Source organism: Eleutherodactylus coqui, chromosome 6 (genome assembly GCF_035609145.1).
Source record: "Eleutherodactylus coqui strain aEleCoq1 chromosome 6, aEleCoq1.hap1, whole genome shotgun sequence".
NCBI classification, from domain to species: domain Eukaryota; kingdom Metazoa; phylum Chordata; class Amphibia; order Anura; family Eleutherodactylidae; genus Eleutherodactylus; species Eleutherodactylus coqui.
Window position 1 is genome coordinate 228,457,243 of NC_089842.1, and position 19,051 is coordinate 228,476,293.

Below are 19,051 nucleotides of genomic sequence, written 5' to 3' on the forward strand. Positions count from 1 at the left end.
CTAAACCAAGATTTATTTAAAGGCTCTGGGCGAAAAACAAAAGAACATTGTACACAGCGGCGCACATATCCAGCGCGCTATAAATTATGTACCGTGCTGCTGAACCGCAGCGCGATGTCTACATGGCAGGAGATCCGTAGTTCCAGCGTCAGAGGAGAAAATGTACAAAGTGGGGGCATATCTAGGAGTTCTGCTCTGAAGTTTACACCAACAGATGGTTACCCGTACCCAGGGCTGGCTGCAGGCTGATGCGGTGACGGAGTCTCAGTGGGCCCTTTTGCAGTTAGTCACGACACATAAATCTGCAATGGCACTTACAGTGATCATATAACAGTAGATACCAGCTCTACACATGGGGTTTTGCTGAGCATGTAAGTGATTACAGTAGTGGTATATCAAGCGATCACAGGTCACGTCCTCTTTGAATGGAGTCGTTCAGCTCCTCTTTTCTTCTCTATCCAGCCCAGACCACCATGACAACTTATCCTGGGGACATCTTTTCTCTGCAGTATTTGACACACAGACATCTTTGCCTCCTCGCTTTTCCAGCACTCTCCCTACATTATCTACATTTTTACACAAAATAACCCCTTCTATAGTACCCAAAGTAGTAATAATGCCACTTGTGGTACCCCACACAGTAGTAATGTCCCAATTTTTGTGGCCCCCTCTAGGCTCCACACAGTAAGTGAGGTTTATAGTGACCCTCACACAAGTGCCTCCACTTAGCAATAATGTGTTCTTTTGTCCCCACTCAGTAATAATACCTTCTTTTGCCTCCACTCAGTAATACTGCTCCTTTCGTCCCCATTTGCTAACAATATCCCTTCTTGAAATAACGACCCCTTTTGCCCCCTTTCAGAAACAATGCCCCCATTTGCCCCCTTTTAGATATAATGCCCCCTCTGACCCTTTTTAATAATAATGTCTATTTTCAGAAATAATCGCTCGTTTCTAGAGATGAGTGAACCTACTCGGCCACGCCCCTTTTTCGCCCGAGCGCCGCGATTTTCGAGTACTTCTGTACTCGGGCGAAAAGATTCGGGGGGCGCCGTGGGTGAGTGGGGGGTTGCAGCGGGGAGTGGGGGGGAGAGGGAGAGAGAGAGGGCTCCCCCCTGTTCCCCGCTGCTACCCCCCGCTCCGCCACACCTCCCCCCGCCCCCCGTTGCCCCCCGAATCTTTTCACTCGAGTACGGAATTACTCGAAAATCGCAGTGCTCGATCGAGTAATTACTCGAAACGAGTAGGTTCGCTCATCTCTACTCGTTTCCCTAATGAGTCATTATTATTGCATTAGAAAAAAATTCCCCCATTTGCTTCCTTTCAGAAATCATGCTCCCAACGTCCCCTTGTTACTCAAACAGTGCATACTCATATCCGGTGTTGCTCGCTGTAACGGGCTCACTGCCTCTGCTGACCTCCACGGTGTGCGATCGTGTATGGACATTCACTGGCCTCACTAATACTGAGACACGGAGGCCGGGAATTGTCTACAGTGATCATGTGTTTGTCACATGACCGCGCAACACGGATCTCAGCGAGGGGCAGCTGCAAGTTAAAATCAGTGGGGCCCAACTGCAATGCCTGACCCAGCAGCGCAGGCTCCCTTCTGTTCCATCTGTGGTCAACAAGTGTTGTGGACCCCCTGTGGCACAGTGGGCCACGGCATATGCCTGGGTTTGCCTGGGACTGATGCTGTCCTTGCCCTATACCATTGAGGGTCATGATGGCAGCAAGATTCAAGTTGCACATAAGGCAGATGGAACAATATCTCTATAGCGCCACCTATTGGGAGGCAGCATTCCTGCAAGTCAATGTTAGACTCTTTATACAAGCCTTGTAACAATGACGGGAAAATGAAAACCAATCCAGAATCCATACACAGACAGCTATTTCGGGGTGTTTGCCCCTCATCAGTTTGCAGTAGGTTTCCTGGCTTGGCTAGTATGAGACCTGGGACAGGGGGGGTCAGGAATCCTATCTTTTCTCATTAGGGAGAGCGCCTAGTAGGTGAGTGAGTGAGGAGACTTAAAAGGCCATTCATGCTCCTCTGGGTAATATGCAAATAAGGGGGATGGAACAATACCTCTGCAGTGCCACCTATTGGAAGGCAGCATTCCTGCAAGTTGCACAGTGGCACTATCGACCTCAATGAGAGCGCAAGGTCGCAGAACTACATGGGGCGCATAGTGTGGGACCAATGGAGAAAAGAGGTGACATCCTGTGTCAACGTGCCCATCACTTGGGTGCCAAGTCCATTGCCAACTGAGCTTGAGTAATGAGAGGTTCCATCTCCGGGGGTTAGGGCAGTTATTTGATATAGGAGCTCTTACTGGTCACCATCCCCGTCCGTGTTCTGATCAGTGATGGAGAAGAGCGTCGCGCCTCTTATCTCCGGTCCCGGTTTGCACAGGAGATTGTTATTTTCACACAATAATTAAAGTGACATTTCTCTCTACGCTGAAGCGCTGGCACTGGGTGACCTTTCTTGAGCTTCGGCATCTCGTTGCCAACCTGGTTCCCTGGCAACGTGGAGCTTGGTCCCTCTAACTCCAAGCAATTTGTGTTTTGATCTGTGAGTACAGAGGAAGGGAGCGCAGTATCATAAAACCATCAAGACCCGGAGATAGCGTGTGCCGGGTCACGACTTAATGAACCGCTCTCGTATGCTGCCACGAGAGATGGGCCAAGTGGAGACCTCGCCACATCAAGACTAGTGATGAGTCGATAACGAGCTTGTCTTCTACTAACACTCAAACTCTCATTAGTCTCCTGCATCAAGCATACGTTCATTTACTTGTCCTTTTCTTACAGTACGGTGGCACAACACGCTTGATGGTAGCAGTTCACATAATGGGCACAGTAGGTTACAGCTTTCTCTTTCACCATGGTTGGCCTTAGCAATGTGCGACCCCTATTGTCATACAGGGCTCCGGCCACCAGGAAGGCACCAGGCAGATGTTGGCTGGGGCCGATTGTTCCCTCTTAAGGGCTCTTACCCACTTGCGTTTTTTTAACGCTGCGATATGACTTTTATTTTTTACGCGATTGTCAATGGAACTTCCGAATGTTAAAAACACTTTGCGCCGCGTTAAAAAAGCACCAGCGGGTAAGAGCCCTCAGGCTGGGTTCTCACAGGGCGTAATCCCAGCAGAAATCTCGCGGGTTTTGCCGCAGCAGAAAATCGCGAGATTTCCGCCGGGAAAGCGCTGCTTCAAAACCCGCGGCACTTTGTCGGTTTTTCAGCAACTTGGCCGCATGCTTTTCCGCTGCGGCCGGCACTCCCATAGAGAGCAGCGAAAAAAAAATGCTGCGGCTGGGGAACCCGCTCTGCATCGCCGGCTTCTGCAGGGTTTGCCGCGACTGATTAGCTGTCCCATGTAGACGAGATTTTTGACAAATCTCGTCCACATGGCTGGCCAAGCACGAGATTAGCGGGCCGCAGGCGGAATTGCCGCAGTGGAATGCCGGACGGAATTTCCGCGGCAAATCCGCCCTGTGTGAACCCAGCTTATGTCTGTCCGGCTAGATGATCTTCTTCCTCCATGTGGCAGTGTCTTGTGGAGCTACATGAATTCTCCTCCTCTGTTTCCTCCTCTCTGTTGTTCCGAGGTGCCGCTGTCAGCCCATCAGCAACAGTTACTTAGTTTTACTGTATTTATGTTATGTTATGAGCTTGGTTCTGGAATTGTATGTATGTACAGAGTTTAAATCTGGTGTTATATATACTGAGGTTATGCTGATGCTGTTTCTATGTACTGTGTTTGGTTCTGGCACTGTATTCATTAGATAAGCCTGATTTGGGGGCTGTATTTATGTACATAGTTTGGTTCTGGCACTATATTTATGGTATGAGCTTGGTCCTGGTATTGTATTTATGTACTGAAGTTGCTTCTAGAGCTTTATTTATGTACTAAGGTTGCTTCTGGCACTGTATTTATGGTATGAGCTTGGTTCCAGGGCTGTATTGATGTACATTGCTTGGTTCTTGTAATTAAATACCGCGTTTAATTCAGCTGCTGTTATATATATTGAGGTTGGTTCTGGTGTTTTATTTATATTACGAGCTTAGTTCTGCTCCTGTTTCTACATACTGTGCTTGGTTTGGGCGCTGTATTTATGTTATGAGCCTGGTTCTGATATTGCATTAATGTACTGAGTTTGGTTCTAGTACTGCATTTATGGAATTAATTTTTTTCTGGTACTGTATTTATGTATTTAGCTTGTTTCTGCTGCTGATTTTATGTACTGAGGTTGGCTCTGGGGCTGTGTTTATGTTATGAGACTGGTTCTGGTATTGCATTTATGTACTAAGTTTGGTTCTGGGGCTGTTTTTATGGTATGCGCTTGTTTCTGGTACTGTATTTAGGTGCTGAACGTGGTTCTGCTACTGTATCTGTTACGAGTTTTGTTCTTGTGCTGTATTTATGTACTGTGTTTGGTTCTGGTACTGAATTTATGGTATGAGCCTGGTTCTGCTACTGTATTATGTACTGAGCTTGGTTCTGCTACTGTATCTATGTTACGAGTTTGGTTCTGGTGCTGTATTTATATACAAAGCTTAGTTCTGGCACTGAATTTATGGTATGAAATGGGTTCTGTGTTTATGTACAAAGCTTGGCTCTGGGGTGATATAAATGTACTGAGCTTGGTTCTGGTGCTGATTTTATTTTTTGAGTGTAGTTCTTTGTGCTGTATTTCTGTACTGGACTAAGTTTTGTTGCTCTATTTATGTTCTGTATTTAGTTCTGGTACTGTATTTATGTATTGAGCTTGGCTCTGGTGCTGTGTTTATGTTATGAGCCTGGTTCTGGTATTGCATCTATGCACTGAGGTTGATTTTTACTATATTTATGTTATGAGCTTGGTTCTGGTACAGTATTTATTCACTGAGTTGTTCTGATGTGGGCTTGCTGCTATCTTGCTGCTCTGCACTTCTGCGGATAACACTATACCAGCCCACTACTCCCAAGTGGCTACAAATCTCCAGGTCAGCTCTCCGCCTGCTTTATGACACTCTCCAGTCCTTGCTTGGCAATATCCAGCCAGACAACTCCTACCTTATGGGTCTCCCAGAAGCTCACCGACCTCGCATGATAAACTCCAGCCCAGCAATCCTTCTGTAACGTGATCTGCGGATTTCTGGCCATTTCACAGGTCGTTAACATCAGGAAGTCTGACCACTTGGACGCCATTGCTGGAAATGGCACCAATCCGCGGTTCTGCAGATTAGAAGCAGCTGTGGCGGTGGTTCTTTCAGGAACTGGGTTCACGGTGACCTCTTCAATGCAACGACTATTTAACTCACTCTGTCTACGTTGGCACAATACTACTCCTCCAGGTGCTCCCTCTGGCAAGAGCTGCACACTGCCCTCTGCCCTCACGGACTAACGCTCTTCAGTGGAGTATCCCACAATGTCTCCAAACTACTTGCAGCCTGTGCTGTGTCATGAAATGTTTTTCATTGTTTTCTGCAGAATTACGAACCACATTCGGAAAGCCTTTACACTGCCCGAACCAAAGTGTGAAATGGTGCCCCCTCCCCCGCAAAAAAACCTCTCATTTTACAGGCATTGAAAGTAATACATAAGATACCCAACACATATTTGGCTTGTCTGAAGTAGTGAAATATTAGTTCCCCCAGTGGTGGCCTCAATAGTAAGTGTCTCCCTTAGTGGCTCCAGTAATAATAGTGACCCCATTAGTGGCCCAATAGTAAGTGATGCCTCTCCATGTTGTCCCAATTAGTAATAGTTACCCCCATAGTGGCCCCCAGTAGTAATAGTGACCCCATTAGTTGCCTTAGTAGTAATTGTGACCCCCATTGTGGCCCCAGTAGTAATAGTGACCCCCTTAGTTGCCCCAGTATTAATAGTGACCCCCATAGTGGCCCCAGTAGTAATAGTGACCCCATTAGTTGCCTCAGTATTACTAGTGACCCCCATATTGGCCCCAGTAGTAATAGTGACCCCATTAGTTGCCTCAGTAGTAATTGTGACCCCCATAGTGGCCCCAGTAGTAATAGTGACCCCATTAGTTGCCTCAGTAGTAATTGTGACCCCCATAGTGGCCCCAGTAGTAATAGTGACCCCATTAGTTGCCTCAGTATGTAGTAATAGTGACCCCCATAGTGGCCCCAGTAGTAAAAGTGTTCCGGATTTTCTGGCCGGGCGACAACCCTACAGGCATTTCACTCACCCAGTCCACAGCTCCCCTCCGGTGGCTGCCGCTGCTGAGTTTGTGACCCCGGACCCCTCCCCCTGGCATCTGCATACATTCCAATGACCAGAGGGGAGCTGCGGACTAAAATGCCCATTGGGTTGTTGCCCGGCCATCTCCCAGCTGGCAATTATCTTTTAATATGGCTGGTAAAAAACAATTACTGGCCGGGTGGCACCCCCGCTGCTGCCCCTCTGAGGTCCTGCAGACTGCCGCCTGAGGCAGCAGTCTAAGGTTGCCTCATGATAGGGTCTCCCCTGTTCATGCCATCACGTTGCCTCTGCTACAGATTCCATCCAGCCTGTACCCGGCCTACACGTAGCACCGCAATATACGGTTTATTTTATTCATTTGCACCTGTAAATCACTCCCGTCCACCAATTCCACCTCCGCTGGACGAGCCGCAGTCTACCAGGTTACACAGTTGCTTACCACCACACGGGCCATTAACACCCTTTTTTCAGCGTTACAACGTGCAGGCCCACCGCAGCGCCACGCTCACCCTGGGCCTACACAATGCTGGCATCACCTCTGTTCGCTGACAGTGTACATCAACGCCACCGAGTACCCCAACCCGTCACCCCAGGGGCGCACAATTATCACACACCACAATGTCCCAGGGACACAGTATAACATATACATCAGCTGCTCTCCACATGTAGGTCAGCCGCTGCTCACTTCAACATGTCGAGATACCACCGTGCGCGATTACAAACTCAGCTCCGCTACATCCGTAAAACAGAAATAACACGAGCGTTCGCAGGAATCAGTGGTTTCTCCTCTTTCCGGCCACTCAAAACTTCCTACGCATGGAGCGAAGGCACGAACGCCATGCAATAATCACAATATGGCCCATTGATGGTTTCAGTTCTACAGGCCACGTGGCGGTCGAATCCGCCGTATCAATAATATATCAGACAGGCAGAGAAGAAGGAACAGCAAAAGACTTCACAAGGAGGAACATTTGTTCAGATGGGATGGGGGGTGGTAGGTGGAGGGGGGTGAGGTGTGGGGGGTACAGGGTCATGTATCCACCAGAAGGATATGCAAGGGCCAGGCTTTGTTATCTGCCAGAACAATCTGTGAAAGCCTGGACCATTCAAATTCTGAACAACTGAAGCATTGTACCTTCTATCACCCGGTGCCGGGCTCTCGTCTGCAAACCCAACATGACAACTCTGCTTCTCTGCAAACACGAGGAGAAATGTTATGTCTGCAGATCTAGCGATGGTCGTGCTATTATATATATATATATATATATATATATATATATGCAATGATTGTGCGTTATACATATGTGAGGTTTGTGTAATATATATATATATATATATATATATATATATGTGATGGTCATGTGCTTATATATATATTATATATACACACAAAAGGGGTGGACAAAAATATGGAAACACCGTACAAAATGCATGCCTTAAAATCACTCTCTACATGTCTTATTGAAATATGATTTATAATCCCATGTAACTTAAGTGGAGGTAATATGACACAGATAAATATCTACCTGAGCAACAAGGTTCCATTGGTCGGGGGTTGGAGCCAATCAGCTGCTGTTACCAGCTGGCTCCCAAAACCACCCAGAGCAGGGCAAGAGGTGAAGTAACACAAATTTGGCGCGAAAGCCCTCAGCCAAGCAGAAGTCAAAAGGGCAGCTCAGTGTTACTGATTAAAATCCCATGCATTTCGTATGGTGTTTCCATATTTTTGTCCACCCCCTGATATGCGATGGTCATGTATTATTATATCTGTATGTCTGCACTGCTTGTGTTTTATTCACAAGACCATCACACAAAATGGACAAAACTTAGCTAAATTTTCCTAAAAGTTGGTGTTCCCACATGGGCAGGGCTTCAAATTTCCATGAGTAGGGATACAAAAGTTGTATCTTTCTAACATCAGGAGGGCCATAGGTTGTAGACCCCTGATTTAGTCTGTTGGGCAGGGCTAACTCCTTACAGCCCTGTGACACTTATTGAGTACTTTAGGTCTCATTGCCCCTACTAGTTTAGCTTTTATATGACTTTACACTAATGCCATGATTTAAAGGGAACCTGTCCTTCTCCTTTAAGCCCAAAACGGCTGCCCCATGACTTAGTGATTACAGGCCAGCATTTGGATATCTGTTTGCGTCCCGATATCACAACCTTCTTCTTCTTTTCCAGATAACCTCTCCTACATAGAACACATTTTCGAGATCTCTCGACGTCCTGACCTTCTCACCATGGTCATCGACTACAGGACCAAAGTTTTGAAAATTTCAGCAGAAGAAGAACTCGACACAAAACTCACTCGGATTCCAAGTGCTAAGAAATACAAAGGTAGGTTACCGCAAAGGCTGATTCTCCACCATGGCCGAAGGTGAGGATCACAAAAAGTTTCAGTAGGAGAAGACATTGTCTTGACGGAGGTGCCGCGATGACCTTGGGTCTGCCACGATGACCTTGGGTCTGACGAATGGAACCCATCTACTGGATTCCCCTACATAAGACTTTTTTATTTTTTTCTTCTTTCAGATATCATAAGGCAGCCTTCAGAAGAAGAAATCATCAAATTGGCCCCACCACCAAAGAAAGCCTGAAGAACCCGAGAGGAGAAAGGAGAGAAGACTCAATCCTATTTGGTCTCCGTTGTTCAATCCCTCTTGTTTACCTTATTACCTCCCTGGTCTCACCCTGAGTTATCCCACCACAGGAGTAGAGACTGGGGAGGGGAGGGGGACGGGGAGCGAAAGGAAAAATCCGCACCCACCGATGACCACTAACAAGAGTCCTAACCCCGTTGTGTGTGCTCCGTGACCTGCAGTCTGTTCTACGATGCGTTTCGTAAGCGTGTGTTTAAGTAGAAGCATTTTTTTTATATTCTATATATCCTTCTTGTGGGATAATGTTGCTAAATACGGTTCTAATTTTATTTTTTTGTGGTTTGGAGATTTCTATGCAAATGGAAATGAGGCCCTTGTACATTTTTTACCCCTTGTTGTTTCCATCCGTTGGCCAAGACCACGGTGGACAACAGAGCATAGTGCGATGAAGAGAGCATTGAGTGTGTGATGGTGTGCCGTGTCTACGTATTAACGTGTATCCGTGTCCCGTACCCTATGAAGGCAGCCCTTTTGAATGACAGGCTAAAGTTTTTTTGTAGGACAGTGACTTCTCACTAAAGAAACCAGTCTTAAAATGGTGCACTTTCTTAAAGGAAATGGTGATTGGTCTCCTATGAACATTCCAGTATATAGAATAGTAGTTGTCCACCTTTTGGGGGTGTTATTTTAGCGTCACATAACTAAATATGAGCAAACCAACCATGAGCGGCAGCAGCGGAGCCTAAAGTGGGTCATAGGGAAAAACATCGAAGCTAAGGCCGGTGACTCAAAAATTCTAGTCAAAAAAATAATCCAGTAGACATTGTGAGTCCAAATACTGAATAGGGAGAGCAGAAGCCAACAAAACAGAGAGGATATGTGATCCCTCATCACTGTAGCGCCCAAAAAGTTGCAGCAATTGAATAGGGTCGTCGTCTTCACCCACTCGGGGCTCACTTGGCAATTATTGTAAAATGACATTTTAGTAGAAAAGTTTAGTAGAAGGCTAAAAGCATGTATGAACCCGTGGTCTTGTGGTATGGCCCATCTCTTTATGACCATCACTTCATTAAAAGGGGGCTGGCTGTTCTGCCCATTTTAATAACTAATCCAGCCCCCTTATCTGTCTCCCTAAAGGAGAAGGGGGCTGGCTTAGTTATTAAAATGATCCAAACAGCCAGCCCCCTTGATGACATGGCAGATGCATAGAGGGGCCATACCACATGAAGCGCTGACGGAACTGGACCAGTATTGTGGGTCCATGTAACTATTTAGTCTCCCTGAACATCCCCTTTAAATTATTGCAAAAGGCTGTTCTCAGAGGCTCCGAGAAATGAAAGGACTGATGAAACTTAAATGGGTTGTCCGGCTGTAAACTATTCCTGGCTTGGCTGCAGGACAGTCTTATCAATAGTAGATCGTCGGGAGTCTGCCACCTGGAAACCTTGCGCATCAGCTGTTTACCGCGCCGGTGTACTTAGTACACTGAGCTGATTTCTGCAGGAAGGAGACAGCGCTGTTTGTACTGTAGTGGACAGCCTTGGTATTAAAGGCAAAATTCCGATTGAAGTGAATGGCATGCACTATCCAGCTTGGACACTGCAGTAAGAACGGAGCTGTCTGCTTCCTGCAGAAATCAGCTCAGGGTATTGAGTGTAGTGGCCTGGCAAACAGCTAAATGGCAGGGATCCCAGGTAGTGAACCCCCGCTGATCTACTATTGCTGAACTATCCTGGGGAGTAGCCATCAATAGTTTTTACCAGACCGCCCCTTTAAGAAAAAAAATGTGATAATAGAGGGCAGTAGAATAAAGAAGGAAAGACATGTACTGTAGGTTGTAAGTGTGATACATGAGTATAGGCATGGAGAGGCACTACTAGGGTGAGGTTATACGGCAGATTTAAAAAGGCTTCAGATGAGATTTGAACCCACAACCTCTTGTATCCCAGGCAATCTTTTAGGGTTAACAGTAGCTTGATCTGAAGAGTTCTAACCTGGGATGCAAGAGGCTCTGGGTTTGAATCACAGCAGATTTAAAGGGGTTGTATGAAATTAGGAAAACATGGCTGCCTTCTTCTAGAAACAGCACCACTCAGAGGTTGGCTCTGGTATTGCAGTCCAGCCACACTCAGGTGAACAGTAGGATTAGGGATAGTATTAAACATGAAAATCGCACTCGCTTGTGCGATGCGATTTTTTTTCTCACCCATTGGAAAAAAAATAGGTGAATTTCTGTGACTGCGACTTTTCCTTCTCACATCATGACAGAATCAGAAATCGCCCCGTAAATAGTCCTTTGGCGAAGAACGGGTCCCATTTACGTGCGAGTTCCATTCATCTTGCAGCACACAAAAATCGCCCCTGCGAATACAATCCCTGAGCGGGTCCTCTTAGCACGCGAGTTCCATCCAGATGACGAGCGGATATAATCGCCCGCGTGAATATAGCCTTACACCGATAGACTATGGAGATGGACGGCAGTACGGGACGCGTTTCACACACTCAGCCGCGACTTGGAGGTCCTACACCACGGCTGGCAAGATAGGGGTTAAATATGTCCAGCGTTATGAAGGCTTAAAACCAGCAGGAAGGAAGTGACGGGGCGAGCGGCGCAGAAGAAGACATCTAGCAGAAAACAAAAAAAACGGTTCGGCGAATGTGGATGCGGCTTGAAAACCTGATTTCCGCCTTTAATACAAAGCGTAAAGAGCGCCGTGCTAATATCCCGCCAGACAGGGGTGTCCGCAGCTGGCCGAACAATAACACATAATGGCGACTGAAATCGGAGAGAGACACAGCTGCAGCGCGCCGGCTCCCAGGAGCCGTGCCAGATGGGTGGGCCCTGGACCCCTAGACAGAAGAACTGGGTCGGACGTTTCCTTGCAGAAGTTAACCCTGTCTGGGCGCTGGCTTTGCGGGGCAGCTGGTGACAAGATCTTCTCAAATTTTTTTTTTCTTTTTCTTCTCTGGACGAACCCCCAATTAGGGAATCACATTCGCAGCGCCGCACCCCTTTGCCTGCTGCTAGCTTCCTCCTCCTTGGCATCACGATCGCACCGGTCAGCCTGCTCCCTTCTCCTCTGGGTCCTCCACATCATGCCAACACCATCCTGCCCCTCTCTTCTTCGGAACTCGTGTTCTTCATACGGTCATGCACCTGAGCTGGGGATAGGTAGGAGGTAACCCCATGGGCGAGTGAAGGAGATACTGAGATATCTCCTCCAGCTTGCCAAGCACTGCTGACTGTCGCTCACATCCGCCAGAAGACCGCGGAGGACGAGGAAAAAAATTCATACGCGTGCTGCTTTTCACTTGCGGCTAGAGCCGCCTCCTGTTGGCGGCCACCCTAGGCACGGGACCTAGACTGGCCAGTAGCAAATACCGCCCGGATCACCACCAAACTTGTCCACAAGTAACTAATGTTGAAAGGGTTGTCTCGTTGCGCAGTGGCCCAGGTTGGTACTGCAGGCTGAATACTAGTGAGGTGAATGAGACTCAGCCTGCAGTACCAACCTGGGCCACTGCGCAATGTACGGAGTTGTCTGACAACAGCTAGAAGTGAGACAACCCCTTTAACACTATGTATCAATGGTGTTAGCTAGAGCCATGTTCAGAGTACAGCATGTAAACACCATGGCGCTTCGGATATGCTGGGATTTGTAGTTTTACCAAAGCTAGCTAAACTTCGATAAAGGCGTATGAAAAAAAAACATGGCATTGAGAAATGCTTTTACCGCCTCCCCGCCCGATAAGGCCAAGAATGAAGAATATGCCGCATAGGCCATATACCAGCCAGATTCCTGTCCTCCTTGTGTTGCCACATAATACAAACACTCTGATTATTCTTCCCTATTTAACCCTATAGCAGCTGGGATGCAGTCAGGAAATTTAACCCTTAAAAAGGTGTATTGGCCATCACTACTGACCTCACTAATGGGCTTTAAACTGGCACATACATCGCTTTAAGGCGGTGGCTTATCAAGTAGATCGGTGTGGATCTGTAGCTTAGGATCCCTACTGATCTGCTACGGTCTGGGCTGATGTACTTGTGCACTGAGTGCCTTTTTCAGGAAACCGACAGCTCTGTTCCCATTGCAGTGGCCTGACATGGTATTGCAGGAAAAAAAATCCCATTCATTTTAATGGGAACTTGGCTTGTTATACCAAGCCTAGCCACTGCAGAGTGAACAGAGCTGTTTGCTTCCTGTAGAAATCAGCTCAGTGCACAAGCCACCACCCAGGCAACAGCTGACCAAGGGAGGTCTCAGGCAGCAGACCCCACCGATCTACTAATGAATACTCATCCTAAGAATAGGCCATCAATAGTTTACAATTGGACAACCCTTTAAAGTGTTGGTTGGGAACCTGTAGATCTCTGGCCATTGCCGATCTGCCACTATGGGAGCTGAGGACAAACTATAAGCTGATGTAGGGCTCAAAGACGCTAGCGGTGACTACAACGCTTGCATCATACCGAAACATCTCCTGACCGCTAGGGGGTGGTCTACCAGTAGAGCAATCAGTATGAAGTTGTTGTAAGACTACACGACTGGAATTGCAGCTCAGCCGCATTGAAGCGAATGGGAGCGCAGCTGCAATACCAGACAAGCCACGGACAAGGGTGGCGCTGTGTTTGGAAGAAAGCAGCCATATTTTTTCCAGCCCATGACAACCCCTTTAAGGGCAAAAAGTATTGTTCCTTGATGCTCTGGAAGGCAGGCTGCTATTTCTAGCAAACAGATGGAAAACAGATCAGGGAGATTTCCCAAAAGTTGAGAAGGGGGAGAAGTTCACATTCCTGCTTCCTACTGACGACTACATGATGCATTCTGCATGGTTATGGTCCAAGAGGAGGAGGGGGGGGGGGGGGCTACAACAGGCCAGGACAAGCGAAAATTGTAACCGATCCTGTATGTTCTTGGAAGAATCTGAACTTCATTCTGTCTGGACACTTATCTATCCCTGAAGGGGTTAACCGGCCGTTGCAGAAAACCGATATAACCCCAATGACAGATGAGAGCCGATGATATTTCCAAGAGAAAGTGAAAATGTCAAAGAAATGTTAGAAAGGAAAGAAAAATAGAATTAGCAAAAAAAGGAATATGGTGATGTAGCAAAACGGAAGCAACGCCCATCACGAGCCTCTGGGGACCGCGATGCATTAGCGAGATTCATCACAATGTATTTTAATTACTTCAAACTAGTTAAAATGTCATCGAATCGCTGCAAGGGCGGTGACATCACTCACTTCAGAGCAAATTAAAAAATGTCAAAGATTTTACAGGGATTGGAGGAAAAAAATTGCAAATTTTTGGGCAGCTGTAACACATCACTGCCTGCAGAGGGCAGTGTTGTCTATGGCAATTCAAAGGTGGTCTTGGACTACCAAATGTCTCCTCCTTCAACTCTGCTCAGAGATCTGCAACTTTATTCAATGTTTCTTATCACAAATACTTAATGTGTTCCCCCCCACTGCACCGAAAACAAAAACCATTCCATCACCATCCCCCATAAAAAAAAATTCAAAAATAAGTAAAAAGAAAAAAGTTTCCTAAAAATTGACCATTTGAATTTTTGTTGGCTTCTGCTATCCGCATCAAAGTGCAATTTGTTGACTCTCAAACAATATTAAAATATTCACAGGGGTTATCCAGCCCCTGCCCTGCTCACTGCATCCCCACCTATGGATAGGGGATAACTTAAAATTGTGGTACAGGCCCTTTCTTCAAGCTGGGTCATCAATAACAAATTGGCAGGGGTCCACTGTGTTTTCCCAGATCGCTGTTTTAATGTGCTGACGGTGCCATGTTACTGGAAGCAGACAGCTCTGTACTTTGTACAGTGGCCCGGAATGGTAATGCAGGCTGAGTTTTACAGCACGCAGTACCACTCTGTGCCACAGCACAAAATACAGAGCTGTCTGCTTCCAGCAACCCAGTGACTCTGAACATAAGAATATAGTGGTCTGGAGAAGGGGGAGGGAACCGGCCTGCTATTGATGACCTCTCCTATGGAAAGGTCATCAACAGTCAATATAATAGGGCAACTCCTGCTACCACCCAAATCATCCTACTCCATTTTATCAGCATTGATAGTCCTGCTTGATTGTAATCTCTTCCAAACAGAGTTCATTCAGCCTAAAACAACACTATTAAGCCCAGAGTATTACAACCTCCCCCTCCCGCCTCCTTTGTGTCTACCAGAGGATCTTAACCACACAAGCACCACTGATTATAATGATACCAGCTCCATTCGCTGCTGCTGCCGCTGACACACGGCCAAATGCAGGGGAACAGAAATTTTTTTTTTTTATTGTTCGATCCGGAGCCAATCACCCACTCCTATTGTTTTCTGTTATCACACAATTTTGCCAAGGGCGAGAAGAAATCTGTGCTATCACCGATTCTTTCAAACTGCTGGGAGGGAGCGGATGTTTTTGTTGTTTTGTGCTGTTGTTTGTTACTGAAATTTTTGAAATTGCCCCCCCAACCCAACCCCCACCTCAACCACTAACGAGGTTCACTCTACCGCCCACAAAGGGAACATTTTTATATAACTACCTAGATCCGGAAGCCATGGTGAAATTTGTTAGACCATTCCCCTAGACAAAGGCTAGTATTATTTTGGAAGCCTAGTAGCTTATAGATTTTGACCTTTCTTGAGGAACATAGTATGCCAAACAAGTCAAACTATCATCATACACCATATGCTAGATGGCCAAGAACCATCCATTGGGTGGCCCACCTTGGTCAGTGGTCCATACTCACTCTGTCTGTTCCATTAACATCTGCCTCCTTTCTTTCCTAGCGACCCCCCGCCGCCCGCCGAAGACGTATGTGTTCCACCTCTAATGCACTGACAACTGGGCCCATATGCGACGGCTCGTTCTCAGCCGGACTGATGTCACGTGGATGTGCCACAAGTGCATTAGAGGTGAAACACATGAGTTCCCCAGCGGGCAGGGTAATGGCGTCGCTCGGAAAGAAAGGAAGCAGGTTTTTGTGATATAGACCAAGCGAGAGAGACTGGACCGCTGGCCGAGGTGGACTTCCCATTGGATGGTCTTCAGCTAATCCAATAACCTTTCTGGTTGATATCTTCACATGGGAGACATATTTGAGCAAGATACAAAAAGTAACTCTGGGGAGCATCGGAAGGAGAGTACTGAGTTTTTTTTATGTACTCTGCACCCCCCACTGCCACCAATGTACTTGGGAAACTCTTGTTTAGCCCAAAAATTTCATAAAATGTATTGGATAGTTGCACAATGTCATCATCACAACACATCACACACACAGGTCAGCATGCTGTAAAGTCAAAAAAGCCAAAATTGCCATAAACAAATGTATATTTTTGTAAAATTTGCCTACCCACCACTTCTTACCGTGCCTTCCAAACCGATAGACTGCAGACTGTTTTTTGTGTTGTGGTACGATCGGATAGGTTAGCTTTTATCACCGGCCGATCGCCTCCATGACGTTAGGCCCACAATAGAAGAGTATCGTCACACTTTGCTACCTATTTCTAACAAAACATCTTGGGGGGGAAGGGGTTCATCCGAAATTGAAAAACATCCCAAATTCTAGGGAATGTATATCAAAAAATTACCAAGTAAGAATCAGACTTCAGAAGATATGAAAATGTTTTTCCTTTAAGGGGAAAAAAACAAAAAGTTTTAAATGCGTTGGCCCCGATATTCTGTATTCCATCATGTAACATCCGATGACTTTGCAAAGTCTCAAGCAAGTATGGAGGAGGCCTTCTCGATGATATTGTGTGACCATTCAAGGTCACCAAATCACTTTATACCATGTCCTTAAGCACAGTATAATCACAGCTTAACGAAGGGGATTTCTGATTGGGATGAAGAAATGAAACTCAACGCAGGTCAAGGTTGCGCGTTTCAGTCCGTGTGAGAAACAAGAAAGGTCAATGATGGAGATTTATAGAGGAGTCGTAAGTGAAAGTTGGGCAGGGTCTCGAAAACCGTTCAACATGATGTGCATCCCTCTGACACACAGAGCTCATGAGGAAACTACTCAAACTACTAAAAGTTTTTAGTACGCAGCCAACACCCCTCGATTTGACGGTATTAAAGAGACACTTCAGCATAAAGGCGATACATCCCCCTCCCCTTCCCCAGTAACAGATCCCTCCCTCCTCTACATCGACAGTCTAAACCGAAAAGGCGTGACTATTTTACGCAGACACACTGCCATACTTAGCCCTTGGCTGTGTCCAGTACTGCAGGTCAACTTCCTTCACTTGTTGAATGGGGATGAGCAGCAATAGCACAGATAACCCATGTGCGAGAGAGGCCTTGGCCGCATTGGGGACTATCCTTTTAACTTGCAGTCCACTCTTTAGAACCAAGCCCTGGCCAGCATCTCCTAGCTGTGAGGGTGACACTACCAGCACTTTCATAAAATGCAAATTCATAAAATTAATTATTTGAGAGTCATCCAGACTGAAAATTAAGATTAGGAAACTCCCACAGCTACCAGATAACTCCAGATGACAGTGCGCCCCGTCTGCTTTCCCACTGGTTTGACCAGCATAGAGCACCCTTACTCAGATAGCCTTGGGTGCTCCGACATATGCCGCAAGTTTACATCATACCAACAGCAGCCTTGCCCATCATGATCAACTACATATAGATTATATATAGCTCTAAAAAAATGGGGTTGTCTAGTTCAATAATCTATTCTTAGGATAGACCATCAACACTAAATTGGCGTGGTCCACCACCTGGGACCTCTAGCAAGCAGCTGTTCTCTTGGCCGATGCACTCGTTCACCGAGCTGATTTCTGCAGGAAGCGGACAGCTCCATTCACAATGCAGTGGGAAGGCTTGGAATTACAGGCCAAGTAGCCAAAAAAAGGAATAGGCTGCAATACTAACTCTGGCCACTGCAGTGGGAACGGAGCTGTCCCGTTTAATGAAGAAATCAGCTCAGTTCACAAACACACCAGCCCAGCAAGCAACTGATTTAGTGAGGATTCCTGCTGATCTAAGGATAGGCCATCACTAGTTTACAACTGGACAACCCCTTTAAATTGTGTGGGGGGGGAGGAGGGGGGGGAATATATAAAAAAAAAAAAAATACCATTACATTTAAAATCACTGGTGGCGGATTCATACCCAAATCAGTCATGGAAGTATATGCTGAAGACGTCCCCTCCAAGTATGAGGCACACATCGAAATGCACAGCTTAAACAGAGTATATGGATAGGATATAACTAAAGCAGACATATATATATATATATTTTCTATAGATCGTACAAGTGTCCTTCATTATCTGAATTCAAAAAAAAGAAAAAAAAAAGAAATAAAAAACAGCCATTTCCGTTATATCTCCATTCATGATCTGGTCGCTGCCTATGGAAAAAGCCATATTAGAAAACGACACAAAAAATAGAAAACCGCTATATAAAAATAACCTAACATTAAAAGACACAACATTTTAACGATTTCTTCCCTTTTTTTGCGTCAGAACTTTTTTTTTTTTTTTTTTCCGTGTTTGGCATTCGTATCGTCCACTTTGTTTTCCAGTTTGCTCTTTCCCAGCATCCAACGCTCAGACCGTGTTAACTGTGTGTACATATATATATTATAAATATATGTATATTAAATATACTAAGTGTTCCTCTCGCTGTTTAGTGTTAATTTATTGCAAATCTACAGGACTTGAGATGAAAGAATTCAACTTCGGTTTTTTTCTATACTCCAATTAGAAATCTATTATTGTGGAGAAAAATATATATTTTATAAATATGGAGAAAAAAAAAAAATCTATTTAAAATATATATTTTTTAGACGGCTGTCATTGGGAAGAGGTTACAAAACGGCCCCAATATTGTTCCATAGTATGAAAAAAAAAAATTTAAATTAAATATCAAACTTCAGATATGGTGTGGTTGCCCAAAAAATTTACAGGGGATTAAGATTTCAAATTTAGCAAAATTTTGCCAAAATTGTATAAAAATTTTTATAAAAATTTCAAAAACTTTAAAAATTCTTGTAAAATTAAATTCATTTGTTTTGTCTTCTTTTGGACCTTTAAAGTACTTTACATCGTTGTTAACATACAGAATTTAATGAAGTATGACAGAGGTGGAGGGAGGGGTGGGGGGAATAAAACTCAAACCGCCCCCTGCACTTTTCAAAGATGTCGCCGCCCTTCCGCAATGACAGCAAATGATAAAAAAGAGGGATATTACGAAATAATGTGAAT

General features: G+C 45.7%; 1 protein-coding gene across 1 annotated transcript in view; it reads left to right on the forward strand.

The window, feature by feature from the left end:
- The window catches only part of PEA15 (proliferation and apoptosis adaptor protein 15), a 68,206-nt gene extending 54,551 nt beyond the window's left edge, over window positions 1-13,655 (forward strand). The window contains exons 3-4 of the mRNA XM_066609037.1: window positions 8,397-8,552; window positions 8,748-13,655. Coding sequence (XP_066465134.1) covers window positions 8,397-8,552; window positions 8,748-8,812 — 221 coding nt within the window. The 3' untranslated portion in view covers window positions 8,813-13,655. The remainder of the gene's footprint in view (window positions 1-8,396; window positions 8,553-8,747) is intronic.
- Window positions 13,656-19,051: the final 5,396 nt, after the last annotated feature.